Source organism: Diadema antillarum, unplaced genomic scaffold, assembly GCF_040938485.1.
Source record: "Diadema antillarum isolate AM-2024a unplaced genomic scaffold, OU_Dant_1.0 seq00001375_RagTag, whole genome shotgun sequence".
Classification (NCBI taxonomy): domain Eukaryota; kingdom Metazoa; phylum Echinodermata; class Echinoidea; order Diadematoida; family Diadematidae; genus Diadema; species Diadema antillarum.
The window spans coordinates 176,358-192,380 of NW_027272135.1; the positions used below are offsets into that span (position 1 = coordinate 176,358).

Here is a 16,023-nt window from a genome sequence, read left to right on the forward strand (position 1 = left end):
GGACCCTGATCTCTTTGTATCAAGTTTCTGCTGTATATTGTATGCAAGTCAAGAAGTTATAGAATTGTTACAGAACTCTGAAGTCTGCAAAGCCGATAATATCAGGAGGATGTACCGGTAGTGTCCCAACAAAATCAGGGATTATAGCACTCTTGTCTTTCCCAACTGATCTCCTGCTAGCAAGACTAAAGACGAAGCATAAGTGATATTTGTGATACGTGCATATTATGTCTGTGCAACAGACTGCTTGCCAGTGTATCCAAGGAGGTTTGGCGCACAAACTTTTATTGCATGAGCAGTGATTGCCATTTTTGCTTCTTTTTTTTCTTCCTATATGAATTGAGTTGATTAAAACGAGTTGAGTGCTTCAGAATTGATACTCATGGAACATTTTTGTTTAGTTGTTCATCTTTTTATTTTTTCATAAATTTTCTCTTTCCTCCTAACCAGAGGAATTCTTTATGTAGCCATATTTTACCTTGATAGTATTTGTAGAACTGCCCAGAACAATGCATCAGGTCGACTGTATGGCAACTGGTGCAGATTTTATTCCTCAACAGATGTATGTGTGCATGTAGATGGATAGAGAGGTAGATAAGTAAATAAGGAAGAAATACAAGATATATAGACAGAAAGATAGATAGATAGATAGATAGATAGATAGATAGATAGATAGATAGGTACACTGTGGATAGATGATAGATAGATAGATAGATAGATAGATAGATAGATAGATAGGTACACTGTGGATAAATAAATAGATAGATAGATAGATAGATAGATAGATAGATAGATACTGTAGATAGATAGGTACAATTAACCTCGCCGAAGTTGAAATCACACAAATAAAAATAAAAAAATGGTATTTAAAGTTGAAGAAAAGTTCTATCCCAGATGAATGTAAATGTGTTAATTTTGCTGTGTAAGTTGAAATTCACACATTAATTTTCTCTGGTCCCTTTGGATTTGACTTAGATGAGGCTGATGATATGTACAACCATCCAGATAGGTAGAAAGATTTATATAAATAGATGGATATATTTGGGAGAAAATCAAACCTTGTTCTTGGAGAGTGACCACTCAGGGTTCAAGCTGTATTATCCCTTAATTTGGCAAGACGGATTTGATATACTCACTATGATTCAGCCGATGCAATTCAATTTCTATTTTCCACTCATGGGGTGGAACACACTCACCAGCCAAGGGCTGGTTTTCAGAGGGGTCCACTATGGGGTATTGTCCTTATTATTTTCATATACAGGTGTATTTACCATTTGTTCCAGTGTAACAATGACCTAGCAGAATGATGACAAAGATAAGACATAAACAGAATTTTATGTTGTATGGGAATCATACTTTATTTGTTAAAAAGGTTGATCAAGTCTTTCACTGAGATTAAGTAATAAAACAAACAAATTCACAAACAATCAAATAAGATCTCATCATGTTCATCTAAAAGGAACCTGCATAACTTTCACAGCCTGCTTTGGATATTTTGATTTCGTTGCAATTAATGATTTGTATCCCCTTTGCATCTTGTAACACGTCATCATTGCAAGTACCACACAGTTATCACACAGGTGTCCTTACTGTTGATTGTGTGTATAACTCATTAAATAATCTCTTCTTCTTTTTCCTTTTTTTTTTGGATACTTTTATCACCTTTTGCTTTTGATAGTGTTTAGAATTCTTTCTGCCAAGTTTTCAGTGCTGGAGAAACATTACTGCACACACAGCTATGTTGTACATATATCGCAGCAAAATGTTCAGTCATAGGCATGCACTAGTCTCACCCAAGACTTTTATGCTGAATTAATTAACATTTGTGAGTGGATTCAAACCCACCATGGGGTCCCCAGAGAGCAAAGTCAAACATGTATCTTATTTTCTTCTCTCTCTCTCTCTCTCTTTCTCTCTTAGATATATCTAAAGTCATCATGTATTCCTAGCCTCTTATATAATGCACCCAATAAGTAAATTAAGTTTGCTGATTCTTTGCAAATGAAAAAATGTGACAATGAAGTGAACAGAAACTAAGCCCTGTCTGCACGAAACATCCTTTCAATTAACCAGCATGGATATTGAAAATTATGCAGAATATGTTTATTCTTTTTGTTTTTGTTTTTGTTTTTGCCTCATTCCAGTTATTGCTCGGTTGCCTAATTTGATGCATGCTACAACTTTGCATGTGTTTTGTGTTCTGTGGTCTGTAATTGCATCTGTCTGTTTGAATGTTTGTTTGTTTGTTTGTCTGTTTCATTACTCTCATACACATCATGCATTTTCCTCACCGCTGGTATTTTACCGCAGGGTTTACAAATCTCTGTCAGAATTTGTTGCGTTCAGATTCTTCAATTGTTAGTGATGTTTCTTGTTTTAAATAGCATCATTAGTTTCACTTTTTCCATTTTGTGCTAATATATGATAGGTAAGAAAAGAAGGGAGCAATGTGTCTATCATATTTAGAATTATGTGGGTGTTTTTTTTCAAAGTGTTTTCTCTGCATTGCCTACACATATGTTAGCTGTTGATTAAATGTAGGGTTTACAATTTTCCTTACGATTCTTTTTTTAACAGTTGAATGTGGGTAGGCACTTTCAATGACATCAGTGATGATCATATTTCAGTTGGAAATAAATTGTAGTGGTATTGAAAGGTTAAAATTTAAAAAAGAAAATTTTGATAAGCAGTAGACTTGTGTCATTTCTGAATTTTTTTTTTCTTCAAAATTCTTTTCTTTTTTTTGTGGGGGAATTTCTTACTCTTAACTCTTTACCTTTTGAACCCCTTGCCCCAAACTTACCAACAACATACCATTTACTACTGTTCTAATCTTATGTGCATATTTGTTTGTGAGCAATTGTATTTTTCTTGATTCTTCATTGTTTTTGTTGTCAAGAAATCATAATGTGCAGTGTGTAGCTACAACAATGACCATGTATGTTCTCTTACAGTTATATTGAATGTATTTTGAGGATAGAAAATGCCCGCAGTGCAATGATTTGTTTGTTTGGATGATTGATATGCCCCTTTAAAACCCTCCTGACCATAAAGTATTTTGTAAGAACACAATATCAGGCATATACCTCCTTCCTGTACTATTATTATTGTGTCCTGTCCTTTCCAGGAAATCAAATAACTTGCACCCAATGGAGAATTCATTTTTAGCATTTGCGAAAAAGTTTTTCAAACTAATTGTGCTGTTAAATTCTTTTCAAGTTACCATTTGAGTTGAAACTTGCATTAATCACAAGAGAACACCTTCAATGTTTGAGGTCTTTCTTTTCCTATATTTATCGCTGTGATTGTGTCTGTCTATTCTCCCATCTCTCTTGATGTCTGTTGTCCATCTATCCATCTGTCTATCCATCTATGTATCCATCTATCTTTCCATCTATCCATCTATCTATGCATATATTCCCAACTATTTATCTATCTATCCATCTACCTATCCATCCATCCAATTTTTCCATTCATCTATCCATCTATCCATCCATCCATCCATCTATCTATCTATCTATCTATCTATCCATCCAATCTTTCCATTTATCTATCCATCCATCCATGCATCTATCAATCTAAACTGTATCGATCTATTCTCTTTGCCACCCAGGACCCTAGTGGACACAGTGTACGCCCTGCGAGACCAGGTCAAGGACCTGATGGATGAGACGAAACGTCTCAAGACGTATTTGGACGACGAACGGAAGGCACGGCGGAGACTGGAGACGTCCGTCAGACACTCCATCGCGAAATACGACAAGTTTGACGAGACAAACTTATGACACGCGTAGACGTTACAGTGGGAAGAGAATTAAGAGAAGGAAAAAAATGAGGAAGGAGTAGAAAAAGTGCATTTTTGTTTCAGCCTACAATTTTCCTCATTGGCACATTCTTTTGAATTTATGTTTGTCGTCTGACTGTGGGTCCACTTGTGAATTTTTAGTTTTTCTTAAGCTTATTTGAAAGCAATATGTTGCAAAAGGACCAGTCAGCGTATTTTAAGTGATTTTTTTATTGGAGTTAGCCATGATTCGATCACCCCTTTCCTCAGTTAACGCAGAGAATGTGCAGAAATGGAACGGACCTCACAAACTCTCAATGACATTTTGCTTTAAAAAAACACTGTAATGTGAGTGGCACTTAGCTCTGCGATGTGACTGAGTCTTATTCCTTGTTCACTACTGTATTAAGCATCGAGATCGTGATACAACGCGGAAGAGTGCAACTGAGGTGCATCGGTACCAGTCGCGTCAACACCCCTCTACATTCAAATTTCATGCAGAGTTTGAAGAAACAGGACAGGCTGTGTTGCATCCACCATGGGGGGGCAACTCGTGTAAGCGTTCCAGAACAAGCAAGATTCAAAGAAGTGTATGCTTAAAAGTTGGACAATTTGCTTGATCTGCTACCTTTTATATCCATGTCACTGTTTCCACAATTTTACATTTCCTTCGGCTGTGAAATTTTCTTGCATCTTATAGGTACATTTGTACATGGTTCAAAACTTGCAATAGTTTTTGCAATGAGGATGCTCATTATAGCAAAGCTACTGGAGACTGGGTGAAATAATTTCGATACATCACAATTTTTGTTATGTTGGGGTCACAATGACTGTAACATGCACACAAAGTGGATGTAGTGAGACAAGGGAGATTGCTCTTTTCGAACAGGGTCGCTGTATCAGTGATATCTCAGTAATTCACAATGTCTGAGAAGAGATCAAAGGTCAAATTTTTGTGTGCATTCTAACAGCGTCATTTAGTCACGCAAAGAGTGATCACAGCATTAAATAGACACTGACAGTTTTACTAGATAATTTAATCTTTCCATTGAACAAGACAAAATTACAATATCTGATGGTATAAAGTGTTTGCATCTTCTTTTTTTTTTTAAAGCATACCATACTTGCACCACATCTTTGCTGAACCAAACCACCGAAAAAAAGTGAAAAGAGTATGTTTATTTTTTTTAATGCATATGTTTTTACTTAAAGTATCATGTGTTTTGCAATATGCTTCGGATGTACCATTTACTATGTGAATGATGACGTGGGGTGTGGCTCATGATCGCTTCCCAAGATGCTTCACCTAGTCATTAAAAAAAAAGAAAAGAAAGAATTGTTCATCTCAGTTTGGTTAGGTTGTATCTTGGTTATCATATTTTGGATGGCGTTAGGGTGGGGTCGTTTCCCTGTGGTCCCACATTGTGGTGAGGGTATGGAATGCCATAGATGCTGGCTGTAACTCTTTTTTTTTGCAGTATTTTATTCTGTTTTTTGCCAAAAATACTGCAGGTTTTATGGAAAGTTCTGTTTTATCCAAATTGTATTGCTACACATGTCTATTGTAGGAAAGGTTAAAATACTGTTTCTTCACCAAAAAAAAAAATGCCTTTTCAGCCCTGAGAATATTGTACTGCTGTAACAAAGTTGGCATCCCAAATTACAATCGCTGTATAGAGTAAACCAAGCTCTGCTTTTGAGCTGCTTTCTCAGTGCAGTTATATCATGTCAAAAGTATGCAGAAGATGTAAATTCACCTAAATGTATAAACACACACAAGAGAGGAATTCTTGTCTCTGATTTAAGAATATCAAACGAAATGCGATTTCCTTTTTTTTTTAGATGAATTGATGCAATGTCAAAAATTTTGAACACTGAAGGAATTTTGAAATATGTACCCAAAATCTGCACCCTCTGCACATTTTTGTCGCAGTCACCTATATATCAGTAGTGCCAACACGAGGTGGTGTGCATCGAAACACCACGTGTAAATAGCTAGAAACAACTTGCCATCAATACAGGATATCGTTGCGAGGTGAAATGTATGTAGCGCTTTCAAGTTCTTGATGAGTAAATTATTTTTCTCTCTCTCCGAAGTCTTGAAGTCGTATCTCTGCAGACACGATTGCTTTCCTTTGAAATTCAATTTGTTTCTCAAATCAGGTAATCAGGAGAGACTGTTAGTATGTTAGGCTTGTGCACCTTGCTAAACCCCCCATAGTTTTTTACCACTTGGGGTCGAATACTCTGTACCATCACATATAAGTCACAGGAAATGAGTGATTTATCCGTGTAGTATAACTTGTTCAAAATGTCACATCGTTTTAGCACATGCAAGGTGGTGAGGCTCATTGTAATCAGAGTTACATGAAAAAATGTACAGACATTTGGGCAAGCCTACAAGTTGCACTTGATCTTTTGTGAATAGCAGCGTTTAGCCGCCCCCCTCTACCCTGAACTAAGGTGGCTGCTCCCATAGTGGTCAGTGGACAGTCAGTGTGTCCAGAGCCAAGTTTGGTCGAGGTCCTCGTGGGATGACCATTGTGCCGTGGATATGCCCTAGCAGCGATGTGCTGCGTTAAGGTGATCTGGCGTGCTCGTTGATTCAGGTTCTGTTCCAACTCGATGCTCACAGTCCATCCTATTTCTTGAGACTGAGAAGATGGTGCAACCAAGTTGACTTTACGGCATTTTACTACGCCGACACAGCCCGTGAGGACGGCCGCATTCGATTTGCCGGGCAGTGACACCCCAGATCACACAGACTTGTAGAAACTGATGAAGTACATTTAGTTTACATGGAGAGGAATTTTGTGCCGACATCTTTCATTTGAGTGTGAAATATAAAGATGATTTTTGAGAGTTGATGATTCTGAGGTTAGGAGACTTCATAGGGAAGGATGGGTGGATACAAATTTGTTATCTGTGTCAGTAATGTGTTCCCCTTTGCTGCTTTCATATGAGCGTTATGCTGATTCAACATTTTGATAACAAAAGAGATAGAAATAGAGAAAGGGTCAGAACTGAGTTTGTGCAATCCTTGTGAAGTCAGAAGAAATGGACCTGAGATAGAGAAAAGTATACATGTATTTATTGCAACTGATTATCAAAGTGCCCTTCATCAACATGAATTAGCACCAACTATTGAATGTTTTAGTAGTAACCATGACCAAAAAAAAAAAAAAAGATCATTTGCATACGTGAGAACCAGCAATGGCTGTCGGGCGAAAGCTCGGCAGTCCAGTGCATATGACGCCTGTCTAGCAATCAGGAGATTGTCAGTTCCGAGTCCAACGCGATTATGTTTGCTAAGTGATTCTTTTATCATTGCTACTACTCAGACACGGAATAATCGGTGCTTATTTGCATCAGTGAAGGGTAATGAATTTGTCAATCAGTTGTGATAATAAACAACTTGACGCAAGAATCCATTAATATGAAAAGACAAGTGTTTTGTAGGAGTATGAAACTTGAAGGTGAGGATAGGGGGGGGGGAGAGGAAGGAAAAATGATAGAGAAGAGAGTGGGAGAGGGGTTACTAAAGGGAAGCCAAAAGTGAAAGCTAAGATGCCTGCTTTCTCGAAAAAGTAATTATCGCTGGAGGTACTGTGTGAAGCAAAACCCATCGTTTGATTTGTCGATTGATGTCTTAATGGAACACTATATAGAGGAAAGCCATCCAAACTATACAATTTGGTTTCAATTAAAGAAGGTCTTCGCAAACAAAAAGTCAGACAATCGATTAATGTTTGCTTGGAATTACGAGTGCTAATTATACAAACTGGATAGTTGCAAGTATTGTTAGTTTCCGGGGATGTGCTATGCCCTGTTTTGTTTCATTTTATTATTTTTTTTTTTATAAGGCGATAGATTTAGATTAGTTTTGGATTATGAGAGAGTCCACCAGCTCTAGTTCCTCCTTCTTCCAAGTAAGGCGTTTTTGCCATGAAAAGTGATCAGTGTTCATTATGAGAGTGTGTGATCGTGGGGCGTACGTCCGAGGCATAGATCCCCTGCCACGTCTTTTGCGTCATCTCACTGGGCATCTCGCCCAAACTTGGCTCGAAAAATTTCACACTTGAATGCCAGACCGCCTGGTAAAGCCTCCTTAGCGCCAAACCAGATTTTATGAAGACATGGTAGATGATTAGGTATGCGTATGCAGTGCCGGATCCAGGCGGGGGCGCACTGAGCACGCTCCCCCCCCCCCCCCCATATTAAAAAATTTAAAAAATTTAAAAAAAGTAAAAAGTGGGATGCGTGCACCCCCCCCCCCCCCCCCACTTTAATTTTGCAAAGGTGCCTCCCCTTTATGGAATTCCTGGATCTGCCCCTGGTATGTTATCGCATCGCAACATCTCTCGCCACTGTAATGCTTGTATGAACCGGAATTCATGTACAATATGTAGGCAGGGGCGTGAGGCTGTGCTTAGCAAGCTAATTGATGGGCAGGAATAGAAAAAAAAAATATGAAAAGCTTCCTTGTTCTCAGTTTGCATCCAACAGGAGGCACTTTGTTTTTAAAGTCTTACCCAGACACTAATTATGTTGCCACCCACTATCTAGGAAGAAGTACATGTATGACAAAGTTTAAGAGCTTTATGAAAGACTTTTATTGCCCACAGGATAGTTTTTATGTCCTTTCTGTGCATTCTCGTGAATTGTGTTGTCGGAACAAAGCAACCTCATAAAGTTTTGTGTTTTCACATAGCTAATGGAACTATTATCGGATTGAGCGAGTCGGAGAGCGCAGTCCTTTGTTTATGACCGCTTCTCGCAATTAGAGGCTGCGATGAGTCTCGTGTCTCCCCAGCAATGTGTTATGCTACGGTAATGTGTAGCCTTTGCATCCACATTGTCGGTGAGAGCTATGTTCTAATGAATTTGCAAACCAACAAAATGTTTAACGGGGAAAAATTGTATGTATTGCCTTAAAGTTGAAGATGTATGTAACATATTTATATATAAATAGATATATATATATAGAAATATATATATATCCTGTCAGCATTTTTTGACCTGTATAGAGAGAGGAAGGTACAAATTGTATACGAAGATTTTGTATGTTAAACTCGTCGTCGTCGTCGTCGTCGTCGTCATCGAAATCATTGCGTGCTGTCACTGTTGGTGCGTAATGTCCCAGCGTGTTCCGAGAGATTTTTGGTCCAAGCCTGGAATTGATGCAGCTGGGGGAAAGCTGCGACAACAAACCACAAATATTTAAGTTTTAAAAAAAGAAAATTAAATAAGAAGATAGGAGGAACATGGGGAAAAGAATGCTTTCCTTTTTCGCATTGCAGGTGTAAACTTGCTCAAATGCTGTGATTGCATGTACGGGAAAAAGGTCCATCTCATTCCTCACTTGTGGGCCAGTTTGCTAATGAATTCAAATTCATGCATCAATATTCCCTGAGGATCTAGCAGAAAAATAGTCATTCATTTCCAGAGTGTCTTATGTTTTGTATGATGAAATGCTGCAGATACCGAATATCAAACTGGAGTTCTAAAGACAGTTTCACTGGTGGCTGAAATTGCAAACAGGAACTACCTGTAAGCAGAACATGGTAAATTCATCATCGGGGAAAGCCCATGAAGGAATAAAAACAGCCGTAATTCCGTTGGAATAAGGACCTAACATGTATGCATAACCAGAGGGAGATATTTAGATATTTAGATATTTTGGTGGGTTGTGTAATTTGTAATTTTTTTTTACTCCAAAAATTTGCAGAACTTAAACCGTCGCTAATATTCAGAATCTACAGTACATGGAATATATGCTTGCCTGCATTGATTGCAGAAATGTCCGACAAACTTTTGGACTTTCATGAACAACCGAAACTTGTAACAAATAATGCATATCGAGTGACTGTTTCTCTTTCTATTCCTGGGGGAGGGGATATATGTCGTAAACTGGTCTATTATAGTGTGACCATACATGTCTTTGACTCTACGTCTTTAAAAAAAAAAAAAAAAAGAAACCAAAAATGGTTTTTGCGGCAACCCCATTGCTTTGGTTCGTCTGCTGGGATCAAAAATCTCTCGGGGGACTAACTGGACAAGCGTGAACATAGTACTGGAACATGTCGTTTGTGGGCAGTGTTGAGAGATTGTGTATATAACCAGGTAACCGAACAGCTCCAAACACTTGTTCATCTCATTGGAATTGCTGTCATAAAGCAACAAGACAGACATTTTCTTTCCTTTTTTTTTTAAAGGGATAGGCAGTTGAAGGGAGATTTTGTTTGATGATCAAATGAAGAAGGGGGCTAAGAATACTCCCAAAATCTCCCCAGTCTCTGGAATGTACTTGTGTTGTTAGATTTACTTGATGACATGCTGTAATGCATTGTTGCTTTCTGGCACCGGTCAATGCGAATATCAACGAAAGTGTAATTTCATTATTTTTCTCTTTTTTTTTTCTGTTCTTTCGTAGAGAAGATAAGCTGCTAGGGAGCCCAGTATCTTGCTATATGACCTTTTGTTGCTCAGAAAAATATGCTGTCAAAGTTAGCTTAACCCGTTGAGGACGAGTTCTGAATATACTCGGGCAAATGTCTATAGGAAATATGTGTTGTAGCAAAATCAGCCCGTCCTCAATGAGTTAATATGTTTGTGTTCAAATGCATCGTTTCCACACCCTTTGAAATAAACGAGGTTAATGATGCATTTTTTTCGCAATATCTTTTCTTGGGGGGGGGGGGGGAATGTAACTACATGAGGATTAAGATTGGACACTTTGAAGCATTTGTATGAAGTATATGTTGTTTGAGGCAGAATTACATCTGCTTTACAAGTAGCATCATTCCTAAAGTGTTTCTACTTTTATGGACACAAAAGAGAAAGAAAGTAAGACAAACAACTTACTTCATATTTCTTCTCGGTGTAGTCACCTTCAGCCTTGATATCAAAGTTGATTTGGGTCATAGTTTTGTTGGCAAGAACGAGAAAGACTAGCAAGCAAAACAAATGAGAAGTAGAAATTCTCCAGCAATGTAAGAAAGCAGCAAGCACTAAAGAAAAAAAAATTATGCGAAGATTGGGTTCATATTCATTCATATCACACATGTGCAGCAGCAAAATCAAGTTTGTAGAATAGTAGTAGTTTTGCTTAAACTCTCTCATCAAGCCAAAGTAGATGGACAGTAATAAGAGCTGTAGCATGCATAGATTTTTTGCCTTTCATCATCTCCAATGTTTGACATTTGCACAGCAAATTAATCTGCACGATATGTGCAGAAGATTGTCAGGAAAATTATGATTATGTTCCCTTTTCTAAATAAATTATACTCTTTTTGTTAGTATCCATTTTTATGAATTGGGTGTTGCCACGATGAAAACAATTATATGAGTATATTGATAAATTTCGTTGATTTACTTTTTCATTATGAACAGAGCGAACTTTTGTAAGTTATTATTATGAATTAGGAACTCAGATGAACGCAGGAGCCTGTGGTATAATGCTCTGTGTATATCTTATATTGTGCATCTAGGAAGTATTGAGAATAAGACATTTGCACATCACGTTATCAGTGAAATAAAATATGAAAAAAAAACTTTGCATTTGAATGGTTTTATAAGATGGTCGTATGTTTTCGTGGATACCATACTTCGTTGATAACTGTGATGATTTGAGAATGAACGAAGATGAATCTGCAGATTGATGGATGATAGAGTGAAGGAATGAGAAATGGAGAACGATACAGGTAAAGATGATAAGATTGCAAATGATGGAAATGAAAAGGGGAGGGGTGGAGAGGGAGAGGGCCCTGGGAGAGATGTGAAAGTGCCCTTGTTCTTTGCAGCTGTAGTTGAGAAAGAAATAAGCCTTGTCGCAGCTGCATGATTGACAAATTGCCCTACATCGACGTAAATAAGTACAGAATTGATTGGTGTTGTAGTGGTAGCCTTGATAGAAGAAACCACAGGCATACATACAGCACTCGGGCAGGATTTGAACCTACGACCTGATCTCCGGACGGGCGTCATCTCCACTAGACCACTGCAGTACCCGCTGCATGCTATAAGGATTAGAACCAACACTTGCTGTCGGGCAGAAGCTTGGTGGTCTAGTGGAGATGACGTCTGTCCGGAGATAAGGTCGTAGGTTCAAATCCTGTCCGAGTACATACGCCCATGATTTCTTCTATCATGGCTACTACTAAAACACTGATCAATTCAGTGCTTATTTTATTAATGTAAATGTAGGGCAATTTGTCAGTCATGCTGTTGCAACAGAAATCTTCTCGACATAAGAATTTCATGAATTTGTATAAGCCTGGTGTTCAAAGCTCTTTGGCGAACACTCCAAGGGATAGAAGTGATGATTCTGAATGAAGAGGTGATGAAACGGGAGAAACAGAGTGAGAGAAGAGGAGGAAAGTACAGAAACTAATGAAATAGACGTGTGAGAATTGATGAAGAGTTTGTTCGCAAAAACCGATAAGTCCATATTTGCCAAATGGAGATATTTGCGATTAAAGGTCAAGAAAAATAAAGAGAATAATAACAAATTTTTTGCTTCTTTTGACCATAACTTCAAAAATGTACCTTTATGTGTAGTGACCAATATATCATTTAAAAGGTATGATTTTGTACTTTATGACAGAGACCGTACTTCAAAATCTTCAAAAATGGACTTATCGGTTTTTGCGAACAAACTCTTCGTTTGCTATGCGATATAACAGGGCTCGACACTAACTCTATTTTTTGGTGGCCCGATGGGGCCACCAAAATCATCAATTTCAAATTTTTGGTGGCCCGAGAGAAAAATTTGGTGGCCCGAAAAAAAAAAAAACATTGATAAAAGTCCATTTTTTTTTAATAAGTCGCACACTCACTGCATGCATTTATGCATTTCCGGCGCAAAAAGTTACGAATTTATTGACACACTTTTCAAAAAATTCTGGTGGCCCGAGGTGGGCCACCAAATTTTCTTTTCTGAAATTTGGTGGCCCGACTTTCATTTTTGGTGGCCCCGGGCCACCGGGCCACCGTTAGTGTCGAGCCCTGGATGTAAACTTTAATCTGTTTATATTTGAAGAAAAAGAGTGTCCAAGAATGTAGGCCAAATGATATAGGGTTTGTAGAGGTAGGGCCTATTCAATCTATTCAAGCACTGCTAGGTTTGGGTGCCACAACTGGCTTTCTTCTGCACCATCAATGGCTATGATTCTTTTCCTTTTGATTAGATTTCTCGAAAGAGCTGCAAAAATTAGCTATTTTCCTTTGTCTGTGCAGCAAGGATCTGGAGTCCTCCACTAAAGTACACATTGTTAAATTGTAATCGGTTTCTCATTTTCAGAGCTTTTTATTACAAAGGGTGTTGTTCATCTGCTGATGGTACAGACAGAAAAAATATCAATCCGTCTGTCCGGAGAAGTTTTATTTTGACTTTTTTACGGTTCTCCGGAGTAGGGGATTCCGTGAAGCGAGATGCAGAGTGCTGACTCCAATATGAACAATTATTTTGAACATTAATTTCACATGTATCTGGTAATGTTGAATACATCAGAATTTTTTCCTTGAACTTGTATCAACAAAATTGTGATATTGGAAATAAAATTCCGTTTGAATTGAATTTGAATTGAAACTACTAGTATACTAGTACATATATATCACAGATCTGTGTAGCATCTTTGCTTGTACACTGCTGCATGTTTATTTTATATCCCCGATCGACCACTTTTTTGTGACGCTTTTTATAGCCTTTATTCAGACCAATCAAATGAAATTGTTACATTGTAATGACACAAAATATAACTATAATACACTGTTTAACGGACAACAAAAGGTTGTGTGTAGAATATAGATAAACCAAACATAAATTGTACACATTTGACATGATTCAGTCACCAGTCTGAATAAAGATTTTATCTAAAACAAATACAAAAAAAAAAAAAACGTGAGAGGTGATGGACTTACAAAATCTTTAAAATATATTCTATTCACCAATGATATGAACATCATAATGACTGATATATCTCTGGGTCTTATGCAAGTGGAGATTCATAACCAGATGATATTTAATTAAGTTTTAATGATTATGAGAATCAGAGAAAATAAATAAGTGGAGCGGGCAAAGCTGAAAACACAAGATATTCAATTCATTCTAAATAAATTAACTGAGGTAAATACTAAAGATATATCTTAACAAAATGCAATAGTTAAACCCGGTATTTCATGAAGTATAATTTTCCCATTTCGCGTAGTGTAATGTCAATTTATCCTTTAATGTTGCTTTTTCATATTCAGACTGTTTTGAGGTGGCGATTGCCCTACATATTTCTTCACAAGTTGGAACTCTTCCAATTTTACAATTAGTATAAATCATATGCTTAATCAAAATTAAGACATGATTCAACAAGGCATTGAGTTTGATATTTTCCCTGAATCCAAGTAAAACATCCAGCCAATTCATATTAATGAACTGAGGAAATTTTAGTTTATTTCCTACCTCGTTCCATATTCGATAAACTGGAGGACAGTCATAAAATATATGATAATATGTTTCAACCTCTTCCGTACAAAAGGAGCACAGATTTGAATGTGTTATTCCAAACTGGTAAAGTTTATCATTACAGAAAATAACATTGTACAGGAGCTTATACTGGAATTCTCTCAGCTTCCAGTCTAGTGTTGAAATTCTAGGAATAGAGAAACAAACTGCAGTCGCAGATCTATCCATGTTTAAAGCTAATACTTCTGGGTGTTTGGAAAGGAAAGAATCTTCAAGTGTACCAATAAAAATATTGTAAATCATTTTTGAAGTCACTGACACTAAGGGGTACACTTTTTTTGTTAATGTTAAGACTAATTTCAAAAACATCAGCAGGGTTATCATTCAAAATATGATCCCTCGCATTACCTATTCTCGCCACCTTCCACTCTGCTGGAAATTTGTTATACAATTCATAAAGAAAAATTAAATCGTCTACATTTAAACCCTTTCTAATAAAATGCGCCCCTGATCTAATTTTTCCACCAGCATCAATAACGTGTTTAACTTGAAAAATATTAGCGTTAAATAATTTTTCATTAAAGGAGAAATTTCTACCTGAAATAAAAGTATTGTTAAAAATTATTTGATTTCCATTATGCCTTTCTTTAACAATAACATTCTTTCCTTTCAAATAATTCCAAATATCTAAAAATTCTAAATACAAATTCGGCGCTTTAATATTTAATAACCGGGGATCATAATTACAGTGAAAAATTAATCTCCCTCCCACTTTCTTAAATACATATTCAAAAAACTGTTTCCACTTCATATTCTTATCACCTCTAAAAAGTCTCTTAATCCACATTACGCGCTGGGCATACACCATATACCTAAAATTCATCATTTTCATTCCCCCATTATCATAATTCATATACAATAAATTTCTCTTTATTTTGTCACGACCATTCCAAATAAAATTAAAACAAATCGTTTCCACCTCTCTGAAAACCCATCGAGGTACTGACATTATTGAAGAAACGTATAATAATTTAGATATAGCAAATACTTTAACCAGTTGAATTTTCCCAAAGAGGGTCAAATCCCTTTGCTTCCACCATCCCAACAATCTTTTTATTTTGCTCAAAATTTCTTTATAATTCATTTCTTCTTTTACATTAATATCTAAAGAAAAATATATTCCTAACACTTTAACTGTTTGAACCAATTTGCCCAGCGTTATTCCAGTCAGGTTATCATTACTCTGACTAGAAGACCCCAGTTTCATAATATATGTCTTGTTTCTATTTATTCTTAATCCTGATATGTAATAAAAAGAAATCCAATATATTATCTAATCTTTCTATATCACGTTTTTCTTTCACAAAAATTGAACAATCGTCTGCATACATTACTATCTTTGTCTCCATATCACCAATCAAAATACCCTTTAAATCTTTTTCATTCCGAATAAACAATGCTAATGTTTCTACAATCAACAACAACAAAAAAAAAAGGTATGGAGACAAGGGATCCCCTTGCCTTACTCCCCTGCCCATTTCAAAGTATCCCATGGAGAAGCCTCCATTTATCACAACTAATTGCATTATTGTATAATACTTCTATCCATCTACAGAAATATGGACCAAAACCATATTTTTTCATTAATAATTTCATGTAAGAGTGTGAGACGGTGTCAAAAGCTTTCTCAAAATCGACTGTAACTAAATAGCCATGCACATTGTATACCTGCGTATAAAATATAATATCATCGATAATCCTTACGGCCTCTCCAATATTCCTC

The 16,023-nt window shown here is 36.8% G+C and overlaps 1 protein-coding gene across 2 annotated transcripts in view; it reads left to right on the forward strand.

Annotated features, from left to right (window-relative positions):
* LOC139708814 (rho guanine nucleotide exchange factor 7-like) overlaps positions 1-4,295 on the forward strand; it is a 93,351-nt gene extending 89,056 nt beyond the window's left edge. For both annotated transcript variants that reach the window (XM_071620767.1, XM_071620768.1), the window contains exon 16: positions 3,614-4,295. In XM_071620767.1, coding sequence (XP_071476868.1) covers positions 3,614-3,785 — 172 coding nt within the window. In that variant the 3' untranslated portion in view covers positions 3,786-4,295. The remainder of the gene's footprint in view (positions 1-3,613) is intronic.
* Positions 4,296-16,023: the final 11,728 nt, after the last annotated feature.